Raw genomic sequence first — 24,511 nt, forward strand, 5'->3', positions numbered from 1 at the left:
ATATGACATCACATACATTTTTTTTCCTCAGAAATCAGGAAAAAGTCTGCAGCGAAAGCCACATTAATTATTCTAAGTTGCTCTGCTGCTCCACAGCAGAAGATAAAAACATTTCTAACGTGTGCGTGTGAATCCTGCGAAGGTGGGTCTTTGAACCAAGTCCTGCTTTGTTCTTGCTTTGATCACGATCATTATCACACCCTCTTTGCCCGTTTTGCTGCAGCAGCGCGTCTCCGGTTGATCGCCTTGGTGGTGACACGCAGCTTCCGCATGCGTAGCTGCCGCAGCCTGAGCTGCAGGTCTTTGGGAAGTTTCCCTCCCTTCATCAAAAGCTCCTTCAGCCTCTCTTTGGGCATCTTAGTGAGGTGGAAATCACAGATTGTGGGGTAGTGGTCATACATGACCTGGCAGGTGCGGGAGGAGGGGAAGTAGCCCTCTGCGGTGGCCGTCACCCGATACTCGCCGGGGTTCAGCAACCGCCAGTAATCGCCATCGGCCACTGCAGAAAGGAAATGACAGAAGGTGGCATGAGGAAAAGTATCAGTGCAGGGGACTATCACAGTATACAGGGAGTGCAGAATTATTAGGCAAATGAGTATTTTGTCCACATCATCCTCTTCATGCATGCTGTCTTACTCCAAGCTGTATAGGCTCGAAAGCCTACTACCAATTAAGCATATTAGGTGATGTGCATCTCTGTAATGAGAAGGGGTGTGGTCTAATGACATCAACACCCTATATCAGGTGTGCATAATTATTAGGCAACTTCCTTTCCTTTGGCAAAATGGGTCAAAAGAAGGACTTGACAGGCTCAGAAAAGTCAAATAGTGAGATATCTTGCAGAGGGATGCAGCAGTCTCAAAATTGCAAAGCTTCTGAAGCGTGATCATCGAACAATCAAGCGTTTCATTCAAAATAGTCAACAGGGTCGCAAGAAGCGTGTGGAAAAACCAAGGTGCAAAATAACTGCCCACGAACTGAGAAAAGTCAAGCGTGCAGCTGCCAAGATGCCACTTGCCACCAGTTTGGCCATATTTCAGAGCTGCACCATCACTGGAGTGCCCAAAAGCACAAGGTGTGCAATACTCAGAGACATGGCCAAGGTAAGAAAGGCTGAAAGACGACCACCACTGAACAAGACACACAAGCTGAAACGTCAAGACTGGGCCAAGAAATATCTCAAGACTGATTTTTCTAAGGTTTTATGGACTGATGAAATGAGAGTGAGTCTTGATGGGCCAGATGGATGGGCCCGTGGCTGGATTGGTAAAGGGCAGAGAGCTCCAGTCCGACTCAGACGCCAGCAAGGTGGAGGTGGAGTACTGGTTTGGGCTGGTATCATCAAAGATGAGCTTGTGGGGCCTTTTCGGGTTGAGGATGGAGTCAAGCTCAACTCCCAGTCCTACTGCCAGTTTCTGGAAGACACCTTCATCAAGCAGTGGTACAGGAAGAAGTCTGCATCCTTCAAGAAAAACATGATTTTCATGCAGGACAATGCTCCATCACACGCGTCCAAGTACTCCACAGCGTGGCTGGCAAGAAAGGGTATAAAAGAAGAAAAACTAATGACATGGCCTCCTTGTTCACCTGATCTGGACCCCATTGGGAACCTGTGGTCCATCATCAAATGTGAGATTTACAAGGAGGGAAAACAGTACACCTCTCTGAACAGTGTCTGGGAGGCTGTGGTTACTGCTGCACGCAATGTTGATGGTGAACAGATCAAAACACTGACAGAATCCATGGATGGCAGGCTTTTGAGTGTCCTTGCAAAGAAAGGTGGCTATATTGGTCGCTGATTTGTTTTTGTTTTGTTTTTGAATGTCAGAAACGTATATTTGTGAATGTGGAGATGTTATATTGGTTTCACTGGTAAAAATAAATAATTGAAATGGGTATATATTTGTTTTTTGTTAAGTTGCCTAATAATTATGCACAGTAATAGTCACCTGCACACACAGATATCCCCCTAAAATAGCTAAAACTAAAAACAAACTAAAAACTACTTCCAAAAACATTCAGCTTTGATATTAATGAGTTTTTTGGGTTCATTGAGAACATGGTTGTTGTTCAATAATAAGATTATTCCTCAAAAATACAACTTGCCTAATAATTCTGCACTCCCTGTACACAAACATCCAGAAAACCTTATTTTTTTTCCTTTATTATAAAACATGCAAAAAGGGCCAACATTTTATATCACGTTATCAGATTTCCACTTAACATCATGATAAAGAAATAATTAAAAATGTCCAGAATCTATTGACAGGCTATTGATGTTTAGTTGCTTCTGTTATTCTTACCACCAAAACTGATTCAATATCTGACGTGAAATAAAAATGTACCTGATCTAATGTGATGATTAATGTCATCGACTTTGATAACGGCGTCTGCTATTCCAGCCCCCGTATCCTTGTCGCGAACCACACCCTTAATACCACGGTGCACCTAAAATAAAATAAACACAGCCTTTAAAAAATAAAATAAAATGATAATCAAGCCGTTCATAAAATAAACCTATAAGTAATATACCTGCTCCATGTAAGTCAGCAGAGACTCCCTGTTGTTTTCCCACTCGATGGGAAGTTCGCTGGCGTGAGGAAATTTATCACAGGACAACTCCACAGTCACCTCGAAGCAGTTGGTGTGCAGATAGCTGAAGTCATTCATACCTGAAAGTAAAAAAGAAAAATATGACAAACTTTATTTATTCAATCCAAGTTATGTTTTGTGCTGAGGTTTTTCTGGTGTTGAGTTTATGTTTTTAAAGACAGTCATGTTCAGCTAAATCAAACACATCGTGTTATTAAACTCTTTCTCCTTTGGTCACCTGCTAGGAGAAACCCTAGTTTATCTGTTCTGACCCGAGAGGTTTCAGTCATATTTCAGCCCTGCTTTCAGAACAAAATGAAGCTAGTGAGGGTGATCTGCACCTGTGAATCTTACTAGGGATACCCTCGGAAAAAACTGTGACCTATTCTAATGTTTGTCAAACGACGTCTTTACTAATACATAAGTGTCAAAACCTGTCATTAAGGGTACAGAGGTTGTATAATATCGTCTTTATCCATTTAGTCTCCCCTATTTCACCCAAAGCATCTTATGTACTTTTAAATAGGTGTGCATATGTATACCATCAGTTTCAGAGCAACCAGGTTTGTTAGCAAGCTGAAAAACACTTTTAATATTTTGACAGCAACACTTTGTAATACAGCCCATGACAAAGGCCTTAATTCCTCTGTAACTAAATGAAATTTCAGTGCAGATATATTTACCTACATATACTGAAAGTCGGGGTCTCGAACTCCAGGCCTCGAGGGCCAGTGTCCTGCAGGTTTTAGATACCACCCTGGGTCAACACACCCTAAATCAAATGAATCAAATCACCTGAATCAAATGATTAGTTCATTTGATTCATTACCTCAACAAGATATGTTGCGGAGGTTGTTTAGCCATTTAAATCAGCTGTGTTGGATCAAGGACACATCTAAAACCTGCAGGACACCAGCCCTCGAAGCCTGGAGTTAAAGGTAGGCACACCAGAATAACAGGGTAACAAGTCAGTTTTTCACAGGTAACAAAGAAATGATTATACTATTATTAAATTTAAGCAGACTGTAAGTAACCTAGTAATGCGTAAGTAATTTTAGGTAGTGAAAAAGTTAGAGCTAAGGTCACATCTGTCTGCAGATTCTGATGGTATTAATTTTGTCTTGTAAGCTGATAAAGGAGATAAACAGAATAATAATTAAATGTTAATTTAAGAAACAGAACAGAGATTTAAGCTTTAAATCTGACTTTAAAAACACTCGTTCTTACTTCCTGGTACATTGTGCCAGTCGGCTCCATTGATGATGTTGTTGTATCTCAGGAAGTCCTTGTTGTGGCACGGCCGGCGGTCATGGTTGGACATCACCTGTTTTGTATTACGTGTAAAAGTACACTGTTCACTCACTTTCTTTAAGGTGTTTTGTAGTTTAAGAGCGTGGAAGGAGCAGTCACCTGATTGGTGCTGGCGTACACTACCGCCAACCAGCGGAAGAAGCTCTCATCAGCGGTGGGCGTGTGCTCACGAGGCGCCCAGTCCCGTGTCATGTCGTATGGGTAGGTGACCACCAGCTCTCCACCGTGGAGGTTGGCACCCAGAACAAACGGGATGTTCTGCATCCAGCTGATGACAGCTCGGGTCTCTGACGCCACCTGATGTTAAAGGTGGCGAGTTTGTTAAAACTTGCAATCAGGGTAAACTCGACTCTGTTTTAGGTGACATTTTAATGCCAGTAAATAGTGGATGGTATCCCCAGAAAACATGATGCTGTGGATATCTGTCCACTTTTTTAGCTGTTTTACAAGCTCTAGCTGTTGTTTGTTCCACAAGAAACAAAGAAGCATCAATTATAACCCTCCTGCAGCTCCTTTCTTCCTCTACCCACTAGATGCATTTGAATTAAGACATCCTTCAATGTGTTGTATTGAGATTAACTTTGGGATCGCAGGCAGGAGGAAAAAGGAGACAAGGAGGCACAAATTAGCCAAAAGAAACATTTAGGTATGACTCATCACAATCTAAGAGTGAAACCTAAAAAATTACAGGAAAAAAAACTGGAAGCTTATTAAAAGAACTTTGTCCTATTGTTAGAAAAACTAAGTTTAAAATATCTGTTTTTATTTAAAAAAAAATCCCTTTTTCTTTCTATTTTCCAGTTTAATTTTTTAAATGACATTTTTTTTAAATGTTTTTATTTGCTTAATGGTTTTTTAATTAATTAATTAATACTGAAAATCGTTATTTATCACCCAGACAGTCAGAGAATTTTAAAGTTAAAAATAAAATGTTAAATTTAGACATGTTTGGTTTGAACTATCCCTGCTTCTGAAAGCCTCCACATGACCCTGGTCCACGTGTTCAGGTTGTTTTTACTGATGCCTTTTCTCAGGACTGAATCGATGTAAAAATACTATGACCCGTCACCCTCGTGTTTAAACCGTTAGGATTAAAACGCCATTAAAGTATCAAAGTTTTAAATCATTCTACAATAAAATATGAAATTGAGATGCAGGAAAACAGGTGATGGAGATGTTTTTCGTGTGTGTGAAATGTGTGTTTGTCACTCGTGTGTCTCACAAAAGCTTCTTCGGTGGTGTACTGTTCAGGGATGGGGAAATAGTGGTTGATGAGTTTGGACCGGTCTGTCTCCAGCTCGATGGCGGTCCACATCACTGAGTTGAGGTCAGCAAAGTTGTGGTTCATATCGATGCCTTCATAGCTGTAACGTCCCAGCGACCAGCCTGCCAGCTCTGAGCCCTGAACGTCAAAGAAAACAGGATTAACTCCTTTCAGTTCTGGTAATTTATTACTCCAATGTCTAGTGCTGACATTCAGAGCTGACAGGGGAGTTTCCTGCACCTTTTTAAAAGCCATCTCATATCCATCGGGGTTCATGGAGGGCAGAAGGTGGATGCGGGTCTCTTTGACCAGGTGCACTATGCGCTGGTCTCCCCGTTTATACTCCTGGCAGATGTACTGCATGAGATTTAGCAGGAGCTCTCGTCCCAGCACCTCGTTTCCATGCATCCCTGCAACATATCGGAACTCTGGTTCTCCTGCAGGGGGCACCAAACACAGATGGGAAGGCTGGCTCATACCAGACTTTTACTTGTCATTTGGTTAATGCCTATAGAGATATATATATAGTATAATAGCAGCTGGATAGCGTATTGGTAAGACTACACGCCTCTGGAGTGGGACTTTCAAGTTAGACTCTCACCTGGGGCATCTGTATTCAGCAAGGTTCCTAGGCTAGACCCCTCATGCTGCTCTCACAGCTAGAGATTGATGAGGTACAGCACACATGCTATGGCAAGGGGGAGCCAGGATGACAGGTCGGGGGGGAGATATCATCACCCCTCCCAGTGTGGTGTTCTGGGATTATACCAGGGGACCAAGTATAAGATGAGTATGGGGGCAGATTTGCATTCAATTTCTTGTACACAATGTTTAAAGGTCATACTCTACAAATATGACCTTTCAACATAGCTTCAACAAAACACTGATGACACAACCATCATCAACAGCACCGTAAAATAAATCAGAGAAAAGAACAATGAAGAAGATGTGGTTAACCAAACAAGAGCACAGATTTAAACCCAAACAGACACCCCTCCCCCCCACTGACTTCAACATAACAACCTGAAGTGATTTTTTGGCGGGAAATACCCTACCTACCACTCTGCTGCCACGCGGGCTGAGTCGATGAGGCCAAAGAAAACATTTGTACACCTTAAAGCAAACGAGGGAGAACTCTGGACTGTTTATGTCTCACACAGTAGTGCACTGTATCTGAAGAAGGGCTGAAAGACTCGGTCAGACCCAGCATACTGACCCGCTGACCTCTTAGTTTACTGTCTCGTTAGGGGAGAAGCGGCATGGCAGCACAGCACCATGTGGAAGATTCAAGGTTTAGTTGAAGCTTTAGATTGGAGCTTTCTTATGAAACAGTGCCTGCCCAGATTAAACGGTAAATAAAACCGTAAATATTCTATTCACATCAATGAAAAGGCAAATTATGTTGAGGAATACTTTGACCTAGATGGAGCATGTACAAAGAGAAAAAAGAACAGGCTCCATGATTAACCGCTGTGGAACTCCAGATGTCATAACAGCTGATCGGCAGGAGTATTTTCTAGTGATAGCTGAGAAAATCCTGAGTTTAAGATAAGATTTAAACCAGTAAAGAGCCAAAGCCCTGACTCTTCACAGTGTTCCAAGCTCTCAATAAGTAAATAATGATTGCAGCTTTGTGCCATGTTTCTAATTAGAAATAAGAAGTTCAGCTTCTGAGAAGTAAACAACAGCTATTAAAAAACACCAGTGAGGAGGAGGTGGGACGTCATGAACACGCACAGGGCACCACTGCCATCCTCAGGGAATTTGGGGTCCTCTGCTTTTTTGCGTTGCACAAGGATACTCTGACATCCAGACTAGAGGAGTCAGGGATCAAACCAGAAACCTTCTAACTAGTAAGACTGGATTAAGCTTTGATTTGTGTTCAATAAACTAATGATTTCACTGATGAGCTTAAGTTAAGCTTCCCTCTCCTGCAGCTTTCACATTTCTCTGTAAGTCTCACCCAGCTCGTGTTTTCCTGGATTGTCGGAGATCTCCATGACATAGAGCTTCAGCCCTGTATAGCTCTTCCCGATGCTGTAGATGCGCGTGATGTCAGGGCACTCCTCTTGTACTGACTTCATCAGCTGTTAAAACAAACAAAAAAAAACGTGTTTCACTGACACAGTATTTCAAAGGGCAACTGTTTTGTAGCCTCATTGGAAGTGTGTTAAGCTTAGATGATGCCCAGACAAAATTCAAGTGCATCATTTCAGCCCATCTCAGCGGGAAACAAATGATACATATAAAAATGTGGGGTAAATTATTTTACAAATGGTTTATTAAAAAATTAATTATCTGAAGGTTCCTCATTTAGTCTGAGTGTCTTTGAACCATCTGAAGTATTTATCCAACACTTTAGGAAATTGAAGTTAAAAAACTGCCAAAGAACGCATAAAATACACATACAAAGTAAGTTAGATGGCACAGAGAAACTTCTTGTCACTGAAGTGGAGTATAAACATTTCATACGTCTACATCCCATAAATCAGCCATGTCACACCTCTGGCTATGTTTGGGGAAGGTGGACCTGTGTTTGCTTTGGTTGTTTGTTTTCTGACCGTCAGATTCAGACAGCTCGTAGTGGCAGCACAGTTCATTCAACAGAATGAAACCTCTGTATATTTGCTTTTGGTCAGACCAAGCAGACCACACACACATTAAAATGTTCAGGATATAAAACAAACACCTTTCTCATCTCCTTATAGTTGTGGTGTCTGAAGTCCAGCTTGTCTTTGGACTCTGTGGGCTCTGTCTGCCATGGATAGATACTGTTTGGATCTGTAAAATGGGAAACGTGTGTCACTTTAATTAAATACATATATCTATATGAATGTAAAAAACTATTTCCAGCTAGTGGCCTCTTATACCTGGGAGTGCACAGCCCAACACCTCAGCTCTCAGGCAGATGTCCCCCTTCGTCCCATTCTGGTACCAGGACTGTGGGTTGATCCGAATATAGCGTGCCACTGTGGAAGTGTTGAAGAGGGCGAGGACGGGTGTCTCTGCATCTTGGTTTCCTTCAAATATCTGCGACACAAGGACACATTTGGGTTAACGACCTATAATACAAATACGATTTTTTTAGTAATAAAAATAAAAAATTGTACTGTAAAAACTATTTTCATAACTGAGGAAGAGCACATTGCTCTATCACTGCAAACCATGAATTTTAACTTCAGTTTGTGCACGCTTGTCATATTTTGATCTCCTCTGATTTTCACCACCTGAATTCAAAAGCCCCGTGGAAAAAAAGAAAGAAAGAAAAAGGTTGGACAAAGCACATCTGGCACACCGTGCCAGCTGTGGCTGAGTCACACATGCCAGACAGAGCAGGGGAAAGAACAAACCCCAACAAATCTGCACAGTTAAACCAGTTTTTGAGTTTTCAATAACCGAACGTCACAAACTTTGCCCTCATACTGTAAAAATGAAATGGCATATAATCTTTAAATGTGCTGCGTCAACACTATGGACCAAACTTTCCTTTACAGGACTTTGTTGGAATGATAGTTACAGCTTGCGGGTAAATTAAACTCTAATGGCTTTTCCTTTTTTTTCTCCATGAAGTGGGTTCAAGCTTCTGTGGTGGGAGTAAGAATAATGCAAAATTATTCCACAAATACAAGAACCCCCCCCCCCAAAAAAAAAAAAAAAAATCCCTAAAAGTCAAGTGATACATCAGTTTGCTTATATTATTTTGGGCTGTATTCTTTCATAAACATGCAAAAGGCTAACCCGTTACCTTTAACAGATAAACCCAAGACAAAGAACGGCCTCGTGACTCCTTTTATAACCAGCTTAGAAAGTGAAATGTATACACAGAGTAGAGGGAAGATCAGAGCTCGGATGTTCACTCACAGCCTCTTCAGTCCCGTTCATACATGGCTTCCAGACCAGTGTGTCATTGCTGAACTGCACCTTGTAGGTATGCACAATGTCCCAGCTGTTTGTGAACAGAAAACACACATCTGGGTTGTAAATATGGCACATGTGATATGACACACACTTTTTAACTTAATCAAGACATTACCAGGTTTCAGAAAAAGAGCACAACCTGAAGACGGAGCAAAGCCTGCTTTCATGTGTCTTAAATTAAGTAACATTGAGTAACATCTCACAGTAGGCAGACTTTGGGAACATTATCTTGGACTTCAAAATGAAACAATACTTCCATTCTGTCCTGAAACCAGTTTCCCAGCAGGCTTACTGATTTCTAACCCACCAGCACTGACCTCCAGATGGAGTTGCGCCCCTGCAGGATGACACCAGTAAAGCGAGTCAGCCGTCGAGCGTCAACCTCCAGCCACTGCTTCTTATCTCTGTACTGAGCACACCAGGCCCCATCATAGATATCTCCATCCTCTATTCCAGACTGCCACACACAAATGGAATGCACAGTATTTATGATGCTTCTGCAAGTATAGCCTGAAGTGCAGCAGTGGATCTTTTTTTAAATTCTGTGCAGTCACCTGGATGTTGAGTCGACCCCTGTGGGGACCCAGGCCTCGGCGCTTGTAGGACGAAGCCCTCAGCTGTGTGTCTTTGACCTTCAGTGACTCGAGACCCAGTGGAGGACATTCTGAGACAACCAGCAGGGCTTTATCAGTCATTTCACTTAATTATGAATGAAATTACAGGAGAAGGGGTGAATTCGAAGAAGTGTGAGTTCGAAAGGCAGAAGTCTGATTTTTTTAGAACGTTATTAAAAGACAGAATATCTGTGAACTGTCAGTTTCTGATAATTTAGTGCCATCAGACAGAACACACTGTTGGAAAAAAGGGTTTTCTTATTTACACTGAAGCACGTTAGATTATTTTAAAATGCAGATGTTCAAATCAAACTTCCAGGAACTTGTGGCTCAGTGCGCTTTGACGCCCTGCATCAGTATGTGATTGTATAAAATATTCAGCCGCATGGATGCATTGCATTTAAACAAACATAACCGTGCCTTGTACATATTTTACTGAACACATGCACACACGTTTCTCGTGAATAAAAAGCTGAGAGTTGACCCCTCAAAAGCATTTTTCACGTTTTTTTTTAGCAGATTAGATAAAAAGGCAGATGCTTCCATACAAAAATCGCTTGTATGATGAATTTGGAAATGCTCATCATTATTGTTGACCTTTTTAGTGGGCAAATCTGAACCCCTCTGTACGAACGCTGAGCGGAAACATAACTATTATTATTTTATGTTTTTAAGATTTTCACTTGTTCATGTGTCTTCAACCCTGATGGGTTTACAAATTAAGCCAAAGGCAGCAGGTAGAAAACAGAGAAAGCTGAAGCACTGAGGTTTCTGTAAACCTGTTCACGGGCTCTGCAGCCGTGAGTCCTCGGACAGACTCTCATTGTCTGCTGGGTTCAGCTCGGTTCAAAACGCCTCCTCCTCTTAGGAAGCTTTATTAGCTGCTAAAAAGCGTTGGGCCAGAATATAGAAGTAGCATAAATGAATGCTAAATGTTGACGGCATTTCCTGTAAAGACCCTTTCCCCCTTTTGCCTTGCACTCCTGTAGGATCTCTTTCGAGTTGCTTGTGAGTCAAAATGTGTCTTTGTTGCTGCTGACCACGGGAATCCTGCCAAACCACAAATTTATTCTCAAACTTCTGAAGCGGAGCCAAAGACAGCTGGCAAACTCACAACGATGCCCGGATTACACTCAGCTTTGACTACATTAAAGGAATCCACAACTGAGCTGATTAACTGTGTAAATAAATCCCACCAGGAATTTTTCTAGTGGTAGAAGAGCATTATTGTGCCTCTTTCATTGTTCTCCAGCACTAAAGATTTCATCTTTCATTTAAAATGAATGAAGCCATAGAAGATGTTTTCCTGACCCTGAATCTGACCTCTGTGCTGGTTTCCCATTTTTCACAGACTCGCTCTTTGCTGCTTCCTGTTGTTCTAAAGTTCAAGTCAAGTCACACTCATATTAACTTATGCATCATGCTGCTGATGAATGAAGGCACGAAAACACCTCCGCTATCAACCAGGAAGAGGCAATATTATAAATTTGACACGTACTTATTCTCAACATGCAACATTTTCTGTCATATCACTCACTGCTAATCTCACCCCAGCACTGTCTGACAGGCCTGCATGGATTTTAACGAACATCGGCTCTGATTTGACATGACATGACAGCTTGCCTACTAAGCATTTATTTCTAGCCAGCCTCCACTGAGCTAACCTTCGATCATTCCCTCTGTATACACAGATTATGCAGACAGATGCACTATACACACACAGGCTTACTCAGCTGGCACGATTTCCAGTCTAGTACACAAATATGAGATATGTACTGTATATACAAGGGAATATGCACACGGCAGAAACCAGACTGTGCATAATCACACTAGTAACTACAAAACACTTCTATTCTGTGATGTGTGTTAACTACAGGGACTAAGTTCGGCTCAATCATACATGAGGGACAAAAATCAAGAGACGCTAAGAGTAAAGGGAAGCTAGAGGAAGATAATAAAACTCTTTAAATTGAAGTGAAGGAGGAGGAAACTCATTGTATATGGTACAATACATCATCTCTTATCATGTTCCCAATGTAAATAAAGAAGACTGGCAGAAGCAGAAAGGTGAAATCTGTGAGCAGTTCAGCAAAAGTCTGAGTCTGCACTTTTTTCTTTTTAAGGGCTTCAATGAATCAATTTTGCGTTTGTATCATGAATACCTGTGTTTTTAAAAGTAGCTGCAGGTGGAAGGAAGCTGCTGCCAGGCTTTAGTTTGAGCTTGCACTGAACGAGTGTAACACACAGCAGTTATACATCAGGCTGATTTAAAGTACAGGTTTTTACATATACAGTATGCCTCCATTCAGCACTGCCTTGAGTTTGATTGTTACAATATCAAACCCATAAATGGCTCTTATCTGAGCTAGTTTAGGAAATAGTTTGGTTTGTTTGTGGCTGCCTGGTGTGAGTGTGACCTGACAGCTTGACCTCTTTCAAGCAGGAAAAAGCAACCAAACCTGTCTGATGGGCATACTGTATACTTTAGGGCTAACCCCCGATACATACGTGGGGCTGTTTCTGTGGCCACTGATTGGCTCACTCTTTTTTTGACCTGGGGTTTTGCTCTTTCAGCAGCATTTGGCTTCTTGCCGATGACTTTGGGTTTCTTCAGGACCGTTTTGGGCTTCTTTGCTACCTTAATGCCTCTGGTGGACCTCTTTGCTATAAAAAAGCAAACCATTTGATACACAACAGGACATGCATTCCTCATACCACATCAACATGCAATATTTTAGACAGGACACTTTACAATGGAGCTTTGCTTTCAAGGAAAATAGCTATATTTCAATCTCTTGCAGAGAACTAGATGAGACTCTCATATATTTCTATTAATAATGAATTGGTCTGCTTATTTTAACACAGAAATGGGAAAAAGCCGTGCACAAACAATCAAATTTAAAAATTCAAAAATATTTAACTATGGAGACAAGGCCAGCTGTTTCTTGGTGCTGTACATCATTTTTTGATGCTATAATAATAATGTACGGTTTAATTTTTGAGGGTGAGATGACTCTTGCCAAGAAAGCAAACAAGATGTTACTCCCTGCGCCCCAAGTCTGTGAGACAGTAAACATGCACTGTCCTTCTTGAATTAAATAACGAGCTCAATAAACAAACTAACAACCCCTGCAGTAGATGCTCTGGATATGCATCTGCTCGCTGTGCAGTGGAATATTCCTGCATTACCAACATTACATGTGACTGGTTTTAAGAAGAGTTGCCTTCTGTTTTCTGCTCTCAGGCATTGCACAGCCCATCTGGTTTTCATCAGCGGAAACACACGGCTAAAATGTTTCACTGCACCCTCTGCAGAATGTGGAACATCCTCCCCCAGCCCTCGGACAATGACTCTCCGACCGCAGATATGAAAACACTAACACAGTCCTTTTACACTCCGAGTATCTACAAAACTGTGGCTTCAAGTTGTTGTTGAAAGTCTGTCGCTTCATCAGTGATTAATGCAACCATGATTAGAGTTGGTAGACAGTTTGTTGCATCTAACTTTCAAAGCAGAATTTACATTGAATTAAAGTTTTGGCTGCTTTGTTCTCTTTCAGTGTCACCATGATGCATTTACACTGAAACTGCTTTACCACATAGGCTTTTTGCTTAAGGGAAAAGTAATGACCAGTAAATCCAAAGGACAATCAGTGGAGTTCATTTGCTCTCATGTAAGCTTTTCCATGAAGGAGAACCCTTTGAATTTAACAATTTGTCATCAATTTGAGATTAAACAGCATTAAAGAAAATGAAAAACAGAAATAAATATCAGTTTGTGTCCACTCACCCAACTCTGGAGGACCTTCTTCTTCTCTTTCAGTTGTTTTACCAGCAGCTTCACTCAGACTTTCTGGAGCTGTGGTGGGTTTGCTTCTTGACTTACGATACCTAGTTGTGAATCCTGCGGTGGGAACCTCAGTGGTATTGGGTTTCCCTGCAGAAAAAAGTCTCTCAGTTGAAGTTAGAGCTGTGTTTAAAGCCACAGTGGCTCTCCTTGAGGTTGTGCCATCTGCAGGTCTGCTTATAACAACAACAAATGAGCCACAGTTCAGATAAAAAAGCACAGTGATGAGCAGAAATCCTGCCATAGCAACTCTCCTCTGCAGAAAACCCTCTAACACGAACTTCTCATTCAACCTCTGTGACCCGCTGCTCTGCAACATCAAGTCCACAGCAATACAAACAACTTCCTGTTGTATATATATATATAGAAGTTAAAAAAATAAACTTTAGTATGATGTGTTTTTGGCTAAATTAAATAAGACTTCAAAAAGCTGAAAATAAATTGAGCCTTGGTCTGTGTGGAATTCTTTTTTGTTGAAAAAAGTAGGATACAAATAAGTAATTGTTCATTGGTGTAAGAAACCACCACATCCTTCTTACATGCTGCCATTACAGGAAATAATAAAAGGCTCCAGAATCTTCAGAATAAATGACATTTTAATAATTTTTGAAATGCTCTTGACTTGGTAAAATAATCAAAACAATTCTGGTGACAACAATCAGAGTAGAGGTACGTTATACTTTTCACATTTGCGCTTTTATTTTGAAGGATTTACAAACCTTCCTTACCTCGCTGACTGACTGGATGCTCCTCTCCTCTGCAGAGCTGCTGTACCGACAGCCATGCACCAGTTTATTCAGGGATTAAACTCAGAGGCACAGAATTACCAAAACATCTTCCAGCACTCGGGGAGGCAGGAAATGAAATGTAGACCGAAATGCCTTTAAAAACTTCAGATGTTTTGTGAGGCTTCTTTTCTTTTTCTCACCTTTAAAATGTGGAAGATTTCTTGAATTACCAGTATGTCGCAATGATTCAAAAGCACTGGAGTGGATTATTTCTTTTGCATAGACGTCACATTTCACTGCTCTGGTTAAACAGCTTTAATGGCACAGACAGACGGCGTTACACAGGACGTGTGCATCCAGACAGCAAATTCATATAAATGGGTATAAAAAACCCCCAAAAACAAACCAGAAGGAAAAAACAAAAAACACTTGACATATTACATCCCATTTCCAAATGATAACCAAATAGGTGGTATTTTATGGATCACTGAACAAAACTGTTTTCTGTCCAAGATCAGCAATGTTTGAGGAATTCAAAAATACTGGGTAACATTTTCTACATCTTATACTTTTTCTATGCTAAATGAGAGGAACCAACATGCAACCATGAACTATTTAACCAGATCTTACTGAAAAACGCAAACAAAAATATATTTACAAAAACAAACTTTTAAAATGAGTCGGCTCAAGTATCTGCACTCTCACTGTGGACCTCTCTCCTCCTGCTGAAGCGCTCTTACATAAAAGTTGGAAATGCTTGCATGTTGAACAACAGAATCTTATTTATTGAACAGCCAGTGGAAAATGTGCAGAATTCTTTTCTTTAGGATTTCATTGAGTACAGTTCGAGAATTTGTGACAATCACGTTTTCTTCACATTTGTAATAATTTCTGTGGAAAACTGTTAATGAAAACAACAACAGCGGGTGGCCTACAAATTATTAAATACCATCGCTGTTCATCAAATTGCTTTCTAAGACACATGAAATGAAAACTTTATTTGTAAAAAATATGCAACAAACCTAAGAAGCTGAGTTAAATAAGACTCTGCTGTGCAAACACCCCGAACTGTCATAAGCTGTCAACATTCACATGTATATTTTTTTAATGATACAAAAACTTCTTAAAATCCTGCTCAGTCTTTGCATTTTAGTCACTACTGTGTTCCCATTAATTTAAACCTCCGAACCACCTGAATCTGAGAAGGATTCATTAGGGCTGCAGAAGGTTAAATAAATCAAAGTGGGCGGAGCCGTGTCCAGACTGAGGAGAGCATCAGTCTCTTCTCCTGAGGGTGTTTTTTCTTTTTTAAGGTTTCCAGAGCTTCAACAGGCCATCCTCACTGTAGGTGGAGATGAGGTTCTGGTGGGGGTGGTGAGCGATGCCGATAACATCCTTCTCGTGGACCTGGAGACGGGAGATGTAAGATGTGATCAAGATACACCAAAAACATCGAGAGTGAAACAGAGTGGAGCTTCTTCCAGTCTGAAGTGATGGATTCACACAAAAATTATCCATTATTTTGCAAAATAATTTCAGCTACTGTGTGTAAAATGGAAACACATCAGCAGTGACCAGTACAACACCTACATGTATATAGTCTTATATGGAAGACAAGGCAGCTACACATCCCCCCCTTCAACACTGACTTCAAAACTTCAGCGATAAGAACTTGGGGGAGGAACAGAGGACAGAATATGGTGTGGTATTTTTGGAAACTCTGATCCTGAGTGCCGTAACGTACCGTCAGTGTTCTCTCCAGCTTGCCGGTGACTGTGCTGAAGCAGTAGAGCACAAAGTCTTCACCCACGCAGTAGATCCACTCGCCGCGGGGCGACAGAGTGCAGCACACAAAGTCACCACCTTCCCTCTTACCGGAGCTGAAACTCCTCACGATCTGCACAACAAGAAAACAGCTTATTACCTAAAACTCCGGGTTTAGAAGAAAATCCCAAACAACTGTTAGTGATGTGGCGACATTAACTGACCTGTCCCTGCATGTTCATGATGACCACTGTGTTGGAGCGGTTGCACACGACAAAGTGCTCCGGGTTCTTAGGCAGCAGGATGACGTTATTGACTGTGATGTCAGTGCCGGCTGACGTTCCCAGAGGCTTGAAGGTGCTGGTGCACTCAGTGGTCTTCACGTTCCAGACCTGAAGCACGTTGAAGATGAGCAGGAAAGCAAGAGGCATTATGAGAAAGAAGTGGATGAATGGGGTTATTTTTAAATCAGCTGCTTCTCTTACCTTTACTGTACCATCAGAGGAAGCGCTGATGATGTGATGGCCGTCCGGAGTGAATGTGACCTCGTTGACAAACGAGGAGTGACCGCGGAACTCCTTTAGAGTTTTACCCGACTTAAGTCCATGGATTCTTATGAAAAACAACAACAAACAAACAGGGATGATGTCGACAAAATAATTTAAGAAGGTTTACTGAAGAGCACAGTAGTTTTAATGTAGATTGGAAGAACAGTAGTCTATTCAGCCTTGTTAAATTCCTGTGATTCTGCTGACTTCGCACTATATTTTCTGTTGCTGATAAAATACAGACGCTAAGATTGGATGTCACTGTTTGTGTGTTGCTGGTAAACATCTGGGACATTAATAGAAACAAAAGTAACCATGCTGTTCTTTTAAATCAACACTACATTAATGTGTGTTGATTTAGGACCAGAACTATTTCTTGCCCAGCTCCAACATTAATGTTATCATTTATTAGTCATAGCCAGCAGTGCTACCATAATCATAATGTACGTAATTACATGGCTAATGTTAACATATGTGCCAGTCAGGTAAACATTCTAACTGTCTTGGAGCTAGAGCAAGGCCATATGACCAAAAATATTTATCACGATATACATTTGAAAATTTGCGATAACGATATAACTGACAATATAATTGACACTAGACAAAATACTTTACAACTCCACAACTTTATTAGTGCAAAAACCCCATCAATGTATTTTCACTTAAACAAGCAGCTGTTTTTTATGTGCATTAAAGTTATATAAAATGTAACAGTGCAAATTCCTTGCTTCATTCCTTCCTTGCTGACAGTTTAACCAAAAGGCATTTCCAGTGGAAACTGGCCGACGTCCTCAGCATAACCATGTATAATATCCACAAAACTTAAAAAGAGGTTATACACACACAATACGGTAATATTATGTTGAAGCACAGTACGTATCACTCCGCGAGGCTCCTGCCTACGACAGCCGTAATGCTCCGACAATCCATCAAGCGTTGCGGCTTCGTAGCTTAGCAAAGTCGTTCTAAAACATTTGACAGATTTTTGAGCGCCGTGTACATAAAATCGTTTCGAGGTCAGTAAACACAACCAGAATTCATACATAAGGCACACGGGATTATAAGGGGCACTGTCGATTTTCAGAAAAATCAAAGGATTGATTTTAAGTGTGCCATATTTTCCAAACAGGGTAATAACGACGGCCCGCTAGCACGCTCTACCAAAAATAGTGCTTTGTTGTGTATCTGACGGATGAAAGCCAAACCAGTTCCACACCACTGAAGTTGCAGCATTTTTACAAACCAATTCTGGTTCATCCGTTTCATTCAAAGATCCGCTTTCGCTCTTCTCATTCTGCATCGCCGCCGTGTGCATATGTAAACATAGGCACTGCGTATGCGCGTTTTACCCATATTCTATCGTGATGTCATTTTCCTATCGTTGCCCAAAATTACACCGGTATTACCGTGAACGGTATGATATAGCCCAGCCCTACTTGGAGCTTTATTGAGCTCTTGAAATTCCTTGTTATTACTGGTTGGTTGTTTGTTGCTACTGTTCATGTGTTCAGCTGCTAGTGGGGGGAGGGGCTTTAGGAAATCATGTTCAGAGGAGCCACCACTGCTGATTTACTGACACAAAAATGCAGCTGTTTTTGTTTTTTAATGTAAGTGTATTTAATAATTCAAGACACAATTAGTATGGTCTTTTGTTGCCAATGGTAACAGTATTGTTAGCATCTAGGCACCAGCGGTTGTTAGATAAGAGAACTTCAAACAGTAGCAGCCACTCGTACACTCACACAGAGTGTACAGCAAAGAGAGAGCCTGAGTGGAGCTAAAAACTACGGTTCTTCTTAAACAACCAAAATCATCACGATAAAAAGCCAACTGAACTTTGGGAAAAAGTGATCTTTTCACCTGCTCCCATCCACCTCCTACATGCTTGAACACAACCAGACCACACTCATGATCCCATAGCCTGCTTTGAAGTTTGGTCATCATGGACATCAGCACTAAGATCATTCACTTTGTGACAATTAAACATCCTTGCACGTCCTTAGTATGAGCTTTAGATTTTGAGAAATAATAGTGGCAGCCATAACCACTGTATTATCTTTATTTCACACCACAGTCGCAGTGAGAAACTAGAAGTGAGTGCATGATAGAGTTTGGTACACACATTGTGCATATGGGGGAAAACACCACTAGAAAAACACCACCCTAATGGCTGCACAGCCTCCTCTGCTGCTGGTAAGGATAAACGGTCAGATAGTAGTTTACCTGATGGTCTGATCAAAGGAGGCACTGAGGAGCTGGCTGCTGTCCTTGCAGAAGCTGACACATGTTACTCCTTTGCTGTGGGCACGCTCGAACCTCCTCAAACACTGACCGCTCTGGATCTTCCAAACCTACACAGACACATACAGCTTGTTCTAAACTCGTGTTTTAGTAAAACAGAAAACACACGAGTGAAAGAAACTGAGGTTTTCAGTTTTCTGAGAGCTTTCATGTGTAATAATTAAAATGTCTTCTTGATAGGTTTTTATAATTTTATACCAATAGATGTGGTTATATAGCCTAGAAATGGGCTGCAAGTACAGAACTGGTGAATGAAACACAGAAGGACAATGACAGAAACTGAAGTACAGCTGGTCCTCTATACCTTAACCTTTCCATCCTGGGCTCCAGTGGCCAACATCTCTGTGTCCCGACTGAAGCCCATACACAACACAGCGTCATCCATCATCATGAAGTTATCCTGAGCCTGGTATTTCAGATCCTGCAAACACAAAAGATATATAATAATTAAAAATAACTGGCATAAACAGAGTGACATTTAAGCAGAAACTAAATCTGCCTTTCTTTTCCTTTCAACCCACCTTCCTGATTTTGCCAGTTGTGAAGTTCCAGACTTCGATGAAACCGTCCACAGAGCCAGTGACCAGATACTGACCATCAGGGGAGAATCGGGAACACTCCACGTGAGATTTCTGTCCAAACTGCGCAGGGAGGAAAAACAAGTCACGTCAGAACAAGTTTAAGTCATGAACTTGAAGAAATGTCAGTAAGGCCTGGTCACAGTGAAGAAGCTGACTCATACAAATTGCCATTTTGGGATAGTGTGGGTACCTTGATGTGTCTGCTGAGCTGCGTGGGAAAGCGTTCCTCTTCTACATCTTTAACGGCAGCTTTACCTCTGAACAAGTCAATGGTCATACCAGGAGGCAGGAGACCCTGATGCTGCTGCCACTTCAGAGCCTACAGAAGGAAAAAGATGACGGGGGACGACATAAGCATTTGCATTTTATCTGAACAGAGGAACAAATTTTATTTATATAGCACCAAATCACAACAAGGTGCTTTATAGTGTGTAGTCAAGACCCTACAATAACAAAGAGTCGATATTATGCATGCAGAATCATAATCAAGGACAACTCTGCTTGTACATTCCTATTTTTTTTTGTAAAATTAAGAGGCAAATGAGTTTCACAAACTAGTACAACACCTGCAAATTTCCAGGTCACATACCTGTCCCAGCAGAGCCATGAGACGAGAGGGAGGCACCACGCTGACCTCTCCTGCTAGCGCCTGAGCAATGGCTGCCCGACGCTTCTCCTTACTGCTGCCATCTGGGTACGCCTGGATAGAATTTCAACAATCCGTAAGAAAGAAACATGCCCATCTATTAAAAATGTACAGCACATTTTAATCTGATGTTCTTTCTGATTTCAAACCTTATTTTTCCAGATTTAAAAAAGAGAATTTATCAAAGCCTACATTCTACCGAGGGAAAAATAAATAAATAAATAAAATCAGGAAAAAGTGGAAAAAATAAATAAGAGTCACTTTAAGCAATTTATCTCACCTCTCTGGGATCAAAGTAGGAGCGAGCCAGCAGGTTCTCCAAGTGGATGTATCTCTCTGGCTGGGTCTGTTTCAGCATGATCATGGGGTCGGTCTGTCTGAGCAGTGAACGAGCTGCACCCAGCTCTCTCAGTTCAATCAGCTCTAACACGACCTGTTGAGGGAATCAACACAGAGGCCCAACTTAAAAAAACAAACAAAAAGATCTACTATGCTTACACTGGGAGATTTGCTATGATACAAATGCTTAGCCAAGAATGACAAGAAAACATCTGGATAAAGATAGTATTACAAGAAACACCTGAAAAAAAGACCAGAAACCGTTATAAATAAAGCTGGAGGACTTAGCCAAGCTTTGGACACCATCCAAAATGGTGTGGAAGCCCAGTTCAATGTACTATCATCATCATCATCTATCTATAACTCTCTAAATCTAATATTCACACTTTACTGTCAACACTTCTCATTGTATACAAACAAGCCCTCATCCCCCCGTATAATCCCAGATGATGATAAGATGCCAGCGTCTTCTGGACCTGTCAATCAAAACTTTATCCAGACCATACCTGTTCGTAAAGGTCTATCAAGGTCTTGTCTGGCAGCTTGAGGGACTGGATGGCTTGTAGAACAGTATCCCAGTGGCCGCTGTTGATGTCTGCCACGAAGCTCTCTATACTGTCCACTGTGTTCAGAGACACTGTAGTCTCCTCCTGCAGAGTGGCTAGTGTCCGGTGCAGATTGTTCTCTTTTAAGTACTGCATAATCAGACGGACCACGCTGTGAAAATAGACAAACAACGTAAGACAGAAGACGGCTCAGCTCAGATAAAACCAGCTCAGGATTTGGTGGTCAGAAATGTTCCTGATGATACCCTACACTTTGAGGTATAGTGAGTTCAAATTCAGAATTTTCATGTCACAAGGTGGCGCTCTTTTTACCTGGTTAGGTTCTCATAGTAACTTATACCAAACATATACCATTATCTGCATTTTATATTCACTAAGTCTTCAGTACGCTCTAAGAGTGAAATAGATTCTCTGGTGTGGGAATAAGTGTTTGTGCCTTACTAACACCACGGTGCATTAATGTGGCACATAATCACTGGGACTGAAATACATTTAGACTTTGATGCAGAAAATAAATGCTTTTATGCTTGACTCTTATCTCTTAACTCGGTTTTCCTGGGTCTTTTCACGTGTGTTATGAATAAATCTTCTTTTTTTCGGTACCGGTACTAGTTTTATTTTGTTGTATTTATCCGCGACACCTTAAAGGCCGGTCCGTGAAAATATTGTCGGGCATAAACCGGTCCGTGGCGCAAAAAAGGTTGGGGACCGCTGTTCTAGATCATCATCACCATCAGCACCACCAAGGGGGTACCAGGGGGGCAAAATTTGCTGTCCTCCCCAGAGGCTGGATAAAACTGTTTTGAATAAATGTGTTGCCAAGAGATTATTTTGTTTTGCACCAGTAAATAGTTAATTGTGAAACACATGGAAATATCTGTGTGGTGTTTAAAATGTCAAAAGTCTTATTTATTTATAGGTAAAAGCTAGTGCATCTCAGGGCCAACATAGAGACAGGCAAACAGTTCACACTCATAAATGATCTAATACTCATTTGTCTTTCCTCAACAAGTTTTCTCTTAAAGTGAACTCCATTCTGGGAGAGGAATCTTAAGCTGCTCCTGCTCAAACATTAAAGAGTTGGGACGTTCCAGTTAGTCAATCAATCAATTAAAACAGATTATTATGGCTTTCAAAGTCATGTAATTATACATATATATATATGATATATTTGACAACAACATAATAAAACTGGAAATTCTGCTTTTGGTGTGCCACCCCTATATTATTATTGCCCTCAAATGGCCACCCCTATGAAAAATAAATAAATCCTGAGGCATCCCTGTATGTTAAACTTGCTTTGGAGCACATCCTTCAGTCGTGATCAATAACTTTCCCTGTTTGTTTTTTTTTTGTTACTGTATTGCCATAAATTTTCATTTTAAGGAGTAAGAATCTGAAGACAGATGTGTGGTCATTTCTAAACACTATCCCTGCTTACTACCAATATTTTCACTAGTATTTTTTCTTGCAAAAAGCCTCAGTTTAGATAATTCAATTATGGATTCCTGTGAGATTTTGAAATTATGAGCACCGTTTTGAATCTAGTGTGAATCTAGTTTTGAATAAACCGCGAGTTACTGACAAAAAGTGGAGTTACTGACACCAAATGAAGCAGACTTAATATGTCAAGTAATCTGGCTACTTTAGTGAGTTGTCCAGGTTGGGTTTGTTTGAATCAGTAACATTTCCAGCTCATGTCAGAATCTACGGCGACTGGGAAGCGCACATCTTAAGCTAATGCTAATTTACTCACCTCTCTTTCAGTTTTGTGCAGTACACAGAAGCGATTAAAATATAAATGATCAATAAACAAATATTTCACATCACATAGTGTCAGCTGAAAGAGTACCTAACTCCACTTTCCAGTCATACACTACATACACTACAGCGTATGGTTGGAAGTTAGCTTGTTAGCTTAGCACAAAAACGCTACTGCAGTTTACTGCAGGATGAAGGAGGCCTCACTGCCCAAAAATGTGATCAAATATGGAGCTTTTAAAACCCAGTTTACTTTAATAATAACCCCCCTTTAACAATAGTTAAGCGGAGTACTTACTCTGCAGATTCCACCTCCAGAGACATGATTATTTATGTGAAAACAGCCTCCAAGATGCACTCCTGAGTCCACAGCAGAAACAAACGCCAGGAACACACGGCTACGGCACCGGAAGAAACAGAATCAGGAGGCGGGTTTTTTTTCCAAAATAAAAGATTCATTTGACGCTCAAAACACATGGAGTTATTTTTTGTTGCAGTTTTTGTTTTTGGATGACAAAAATGTTCACGTTTCGACGTCTTCATAATATTCAAACTCTTAAAACAAAAACAAATAAAGATACCAAATAACTGCACTAGTTCACATTACTGTATTAAAAAAAACCATGTTCTATGTCAACTGACCACCTGTTTCCTGGCAGGCCACCCCATATTATATCATACACAAACAAACAAACAAACAAACAAACAAACAAACAAACAAACAAACAAACAAACAAAAATGCTTAATTTTAGCTCTCCACTGTTATTAGTTTGGTCAGAAAAAGGTAAGAAGTATTTTTGTGATGAAGCTGAAGTTCAACATACATTTCTGAGAGCTTGAGTTTGGTTAAAAATTTGACAGCAAGGCCTGAACTACCATATTTGAAATAATAATTTCAAAGATGGGGGTTGAAATTTGTAACACAGATGATAAGTATAAAAAATACTGCTCAAGCTTAAAATGCCCCTAACCTCATCCCAAAACTCTAGAGTGTTTTATTTATTTCATTAATAACATTACAAAACTAAAATTGGAAGGTTTTAAGAACTTTTCCATCTGCCAGTATTTTTTTTTAGGGAAATCACATATGGTCAGGCTGGGAATTTAGTCAACTGATATGATATAGAATGACCCAGACAAAATAAAAACAGGTATCTAATCCAGTGTTGTTCAGTGCACTCAAAACTTCCTTAGTTTTCACAATTATTTTTCTTTAAAACTGGTAAAGTTATTAAATTAGTCTTTTATTTCGTCTCATTTAAGGTACCTGTAATTTTTTTTCAATGTTCCCTCCAAATATCCATGTTACTTTGGTTGAGTAGAACATAATTCAAATTCACCCACTGATTCATGATTCCGCTGCAATATTCACATTTGTTGTAGATGTTCTAATTCTGAGATCAGTTCTTTTTAAACTACAGGAAAGCCATAAATCCTTGGGGTAGCCCCAAAGGACAGCAGAATTATTTTTCTGCTAGAAAAGATCTAATAAAGATGGCTATTTAATTAATTAAGGTTGTTTGAGTGTGGATTTCCTCTTGCGTCCTTACATGGCATCAAAGCACCATTCCCAGCATTAAGGGATCTTTTCCTCATAAGCGTGTAGCGTGTGCACAGCCAATTCCCCTTTTTTTGCTGATCAACAGGGGGTGCTATTTGCACAGTAATGGCATCGAGGCCCTCTTGACTTCCCTCTTTCTGCCCATGAAGGTCTTTCAAGGTTATAATGA

General features: G+C 40.6%; 2 protein-coding genes across 3 annotated transcripts; both read right to left on the reverse strand.

Annotated features, from left to right (window-relative positions):
- Positions 1-31: 31 nt before the first annotated feature.
- On the reverse strand, positions 32-14,460 carry cpxm1b (carboxypeptidase X (M14 family), member 1b). Of its 2 annotated transcripts, XM_084953701.1 has the most exons (15): positions 13,490-14,460; positions 12,208-12,363; positions 9,640-9,749; positions 9,403-9,542; positions 9,029-9,113; positions 8,038-8,197; positions 7,857-7,948; positions 7,131-7,254; positions 5,408-5,604; positions 5,126-5,305; positions 4,003-4,200; positions 3,820-3,916; positions 2,533-2,672; positions 2,346-2,448; positions 32-499 (listed from the first exon to the last, which is right to left on the reverse strand). In XM_084953701.1, the coding sequence occupies exons 1-15, from the start codon at positions 13,863-13,865 to the stop codon at positions 195-197; spliced, it is 2,463 nt and encodes an 820-aa protein (XP_084809827.1). In that variant the 5' UTR covers positions 13,866-14,460; the 3' UTR covers positions 32-194. The 2 variants fall into 2 exon arrangements, with proteins under 2 accessions (XP_084809827.1, XP_084809819.1); XM_084953693.1 differs by lacking the exon at positions 12,208-12,363.
- Positions 14,461-14,574: 114 nt separating this feature from the next.
- On the reverse strand, positions 14,575-23,195 carry smu1a (SMU1 DNA replication regulator and spliceosomal factor a). The gene is made up of 12 exons (XM_084953725.1): positions 23,079-23,195; positions 20,960-21,170; positions 20,395-20,547; positions 20,058-20,168; positions 19,659-19,787; positions 19,409-19,528; positions 19,192-19,308; positions 18,810-18,937; positions 16,524-16,650; positions 16,263-16,430; positions 16,019-16,171; positions 14,575-15,681 (listed from the first exon to the last, which is right to left on the reverse strand). The coding sequence occupies exons 1-12, from the start codon at positions 23,102-23,104 to the stop codon at positions 15,583-15,585; spliced, it is 1,542 nt and encodes a 513-aa protein (XP_084809851.1). The 5' UTR covers positions 23,105-23,195; the 3' UTR covers positions 14,575-15,582.
- Positions 23,196-24,511: the final 1,316 nt, after the last annotated feature.

The sequence above is a fragment of the Perissodus microlepis genome, chromosome 2, assembly GCF_051167445.1.
Source record: "Perissodus microlepis isolate ML-2025 ecotype Zambia chromosome 2, ASM5116744v1, whole genome shotgun sequence".
Taxonomy (NCBI): Eukaryota; Metazoa; Chordata; class Actinopteri; order Cichliformes; family Cichlidae; genus Perissodus; species Perissodus microlepis.

Coding starts and splice junctions, on each gene's coding strand:
- cpxm1b (XM_084953701.1), bottom strand. CDS start 13,865: ATGTTGCAGAGCAGCGGGTCACAGAGGTTGAATGAGAAGTTCGTGTTA. Junction 8,198..9,028: donor TGAACGGGACTGAAGAGGCT/GTGAGTGAACAT, acceptor CTTGTGTCGCAG/ATATTTGAAGGAAACCAAGA. Junction 5,605..7,130: donor TCCAGGAAAACACGAGCTGG/GTGAGACTTACA, acceptor TGCCCCCTGCAG/GAGAACCAGAGTTCCGATAT.
- smu1a (XM_084953725.1), bottom strand. CDS start 23,104: ATGTCTCTGGAGGTGGAATCTGCAGA. Junction 20,548..20,959: donor TGATAGACCTTTACGAACAG/GTATGGTCTGGA, acceptor TTCCCTCAACAG/GTCGTGTTAGAGCTGATTGA. Junction 20,169..20,394: donor CCTACTTTGATCCCAGAGAG/GTGAGATAAATT, acceptor AATTCTATCCAG/GCGTACCCAGATGGCAGCAG.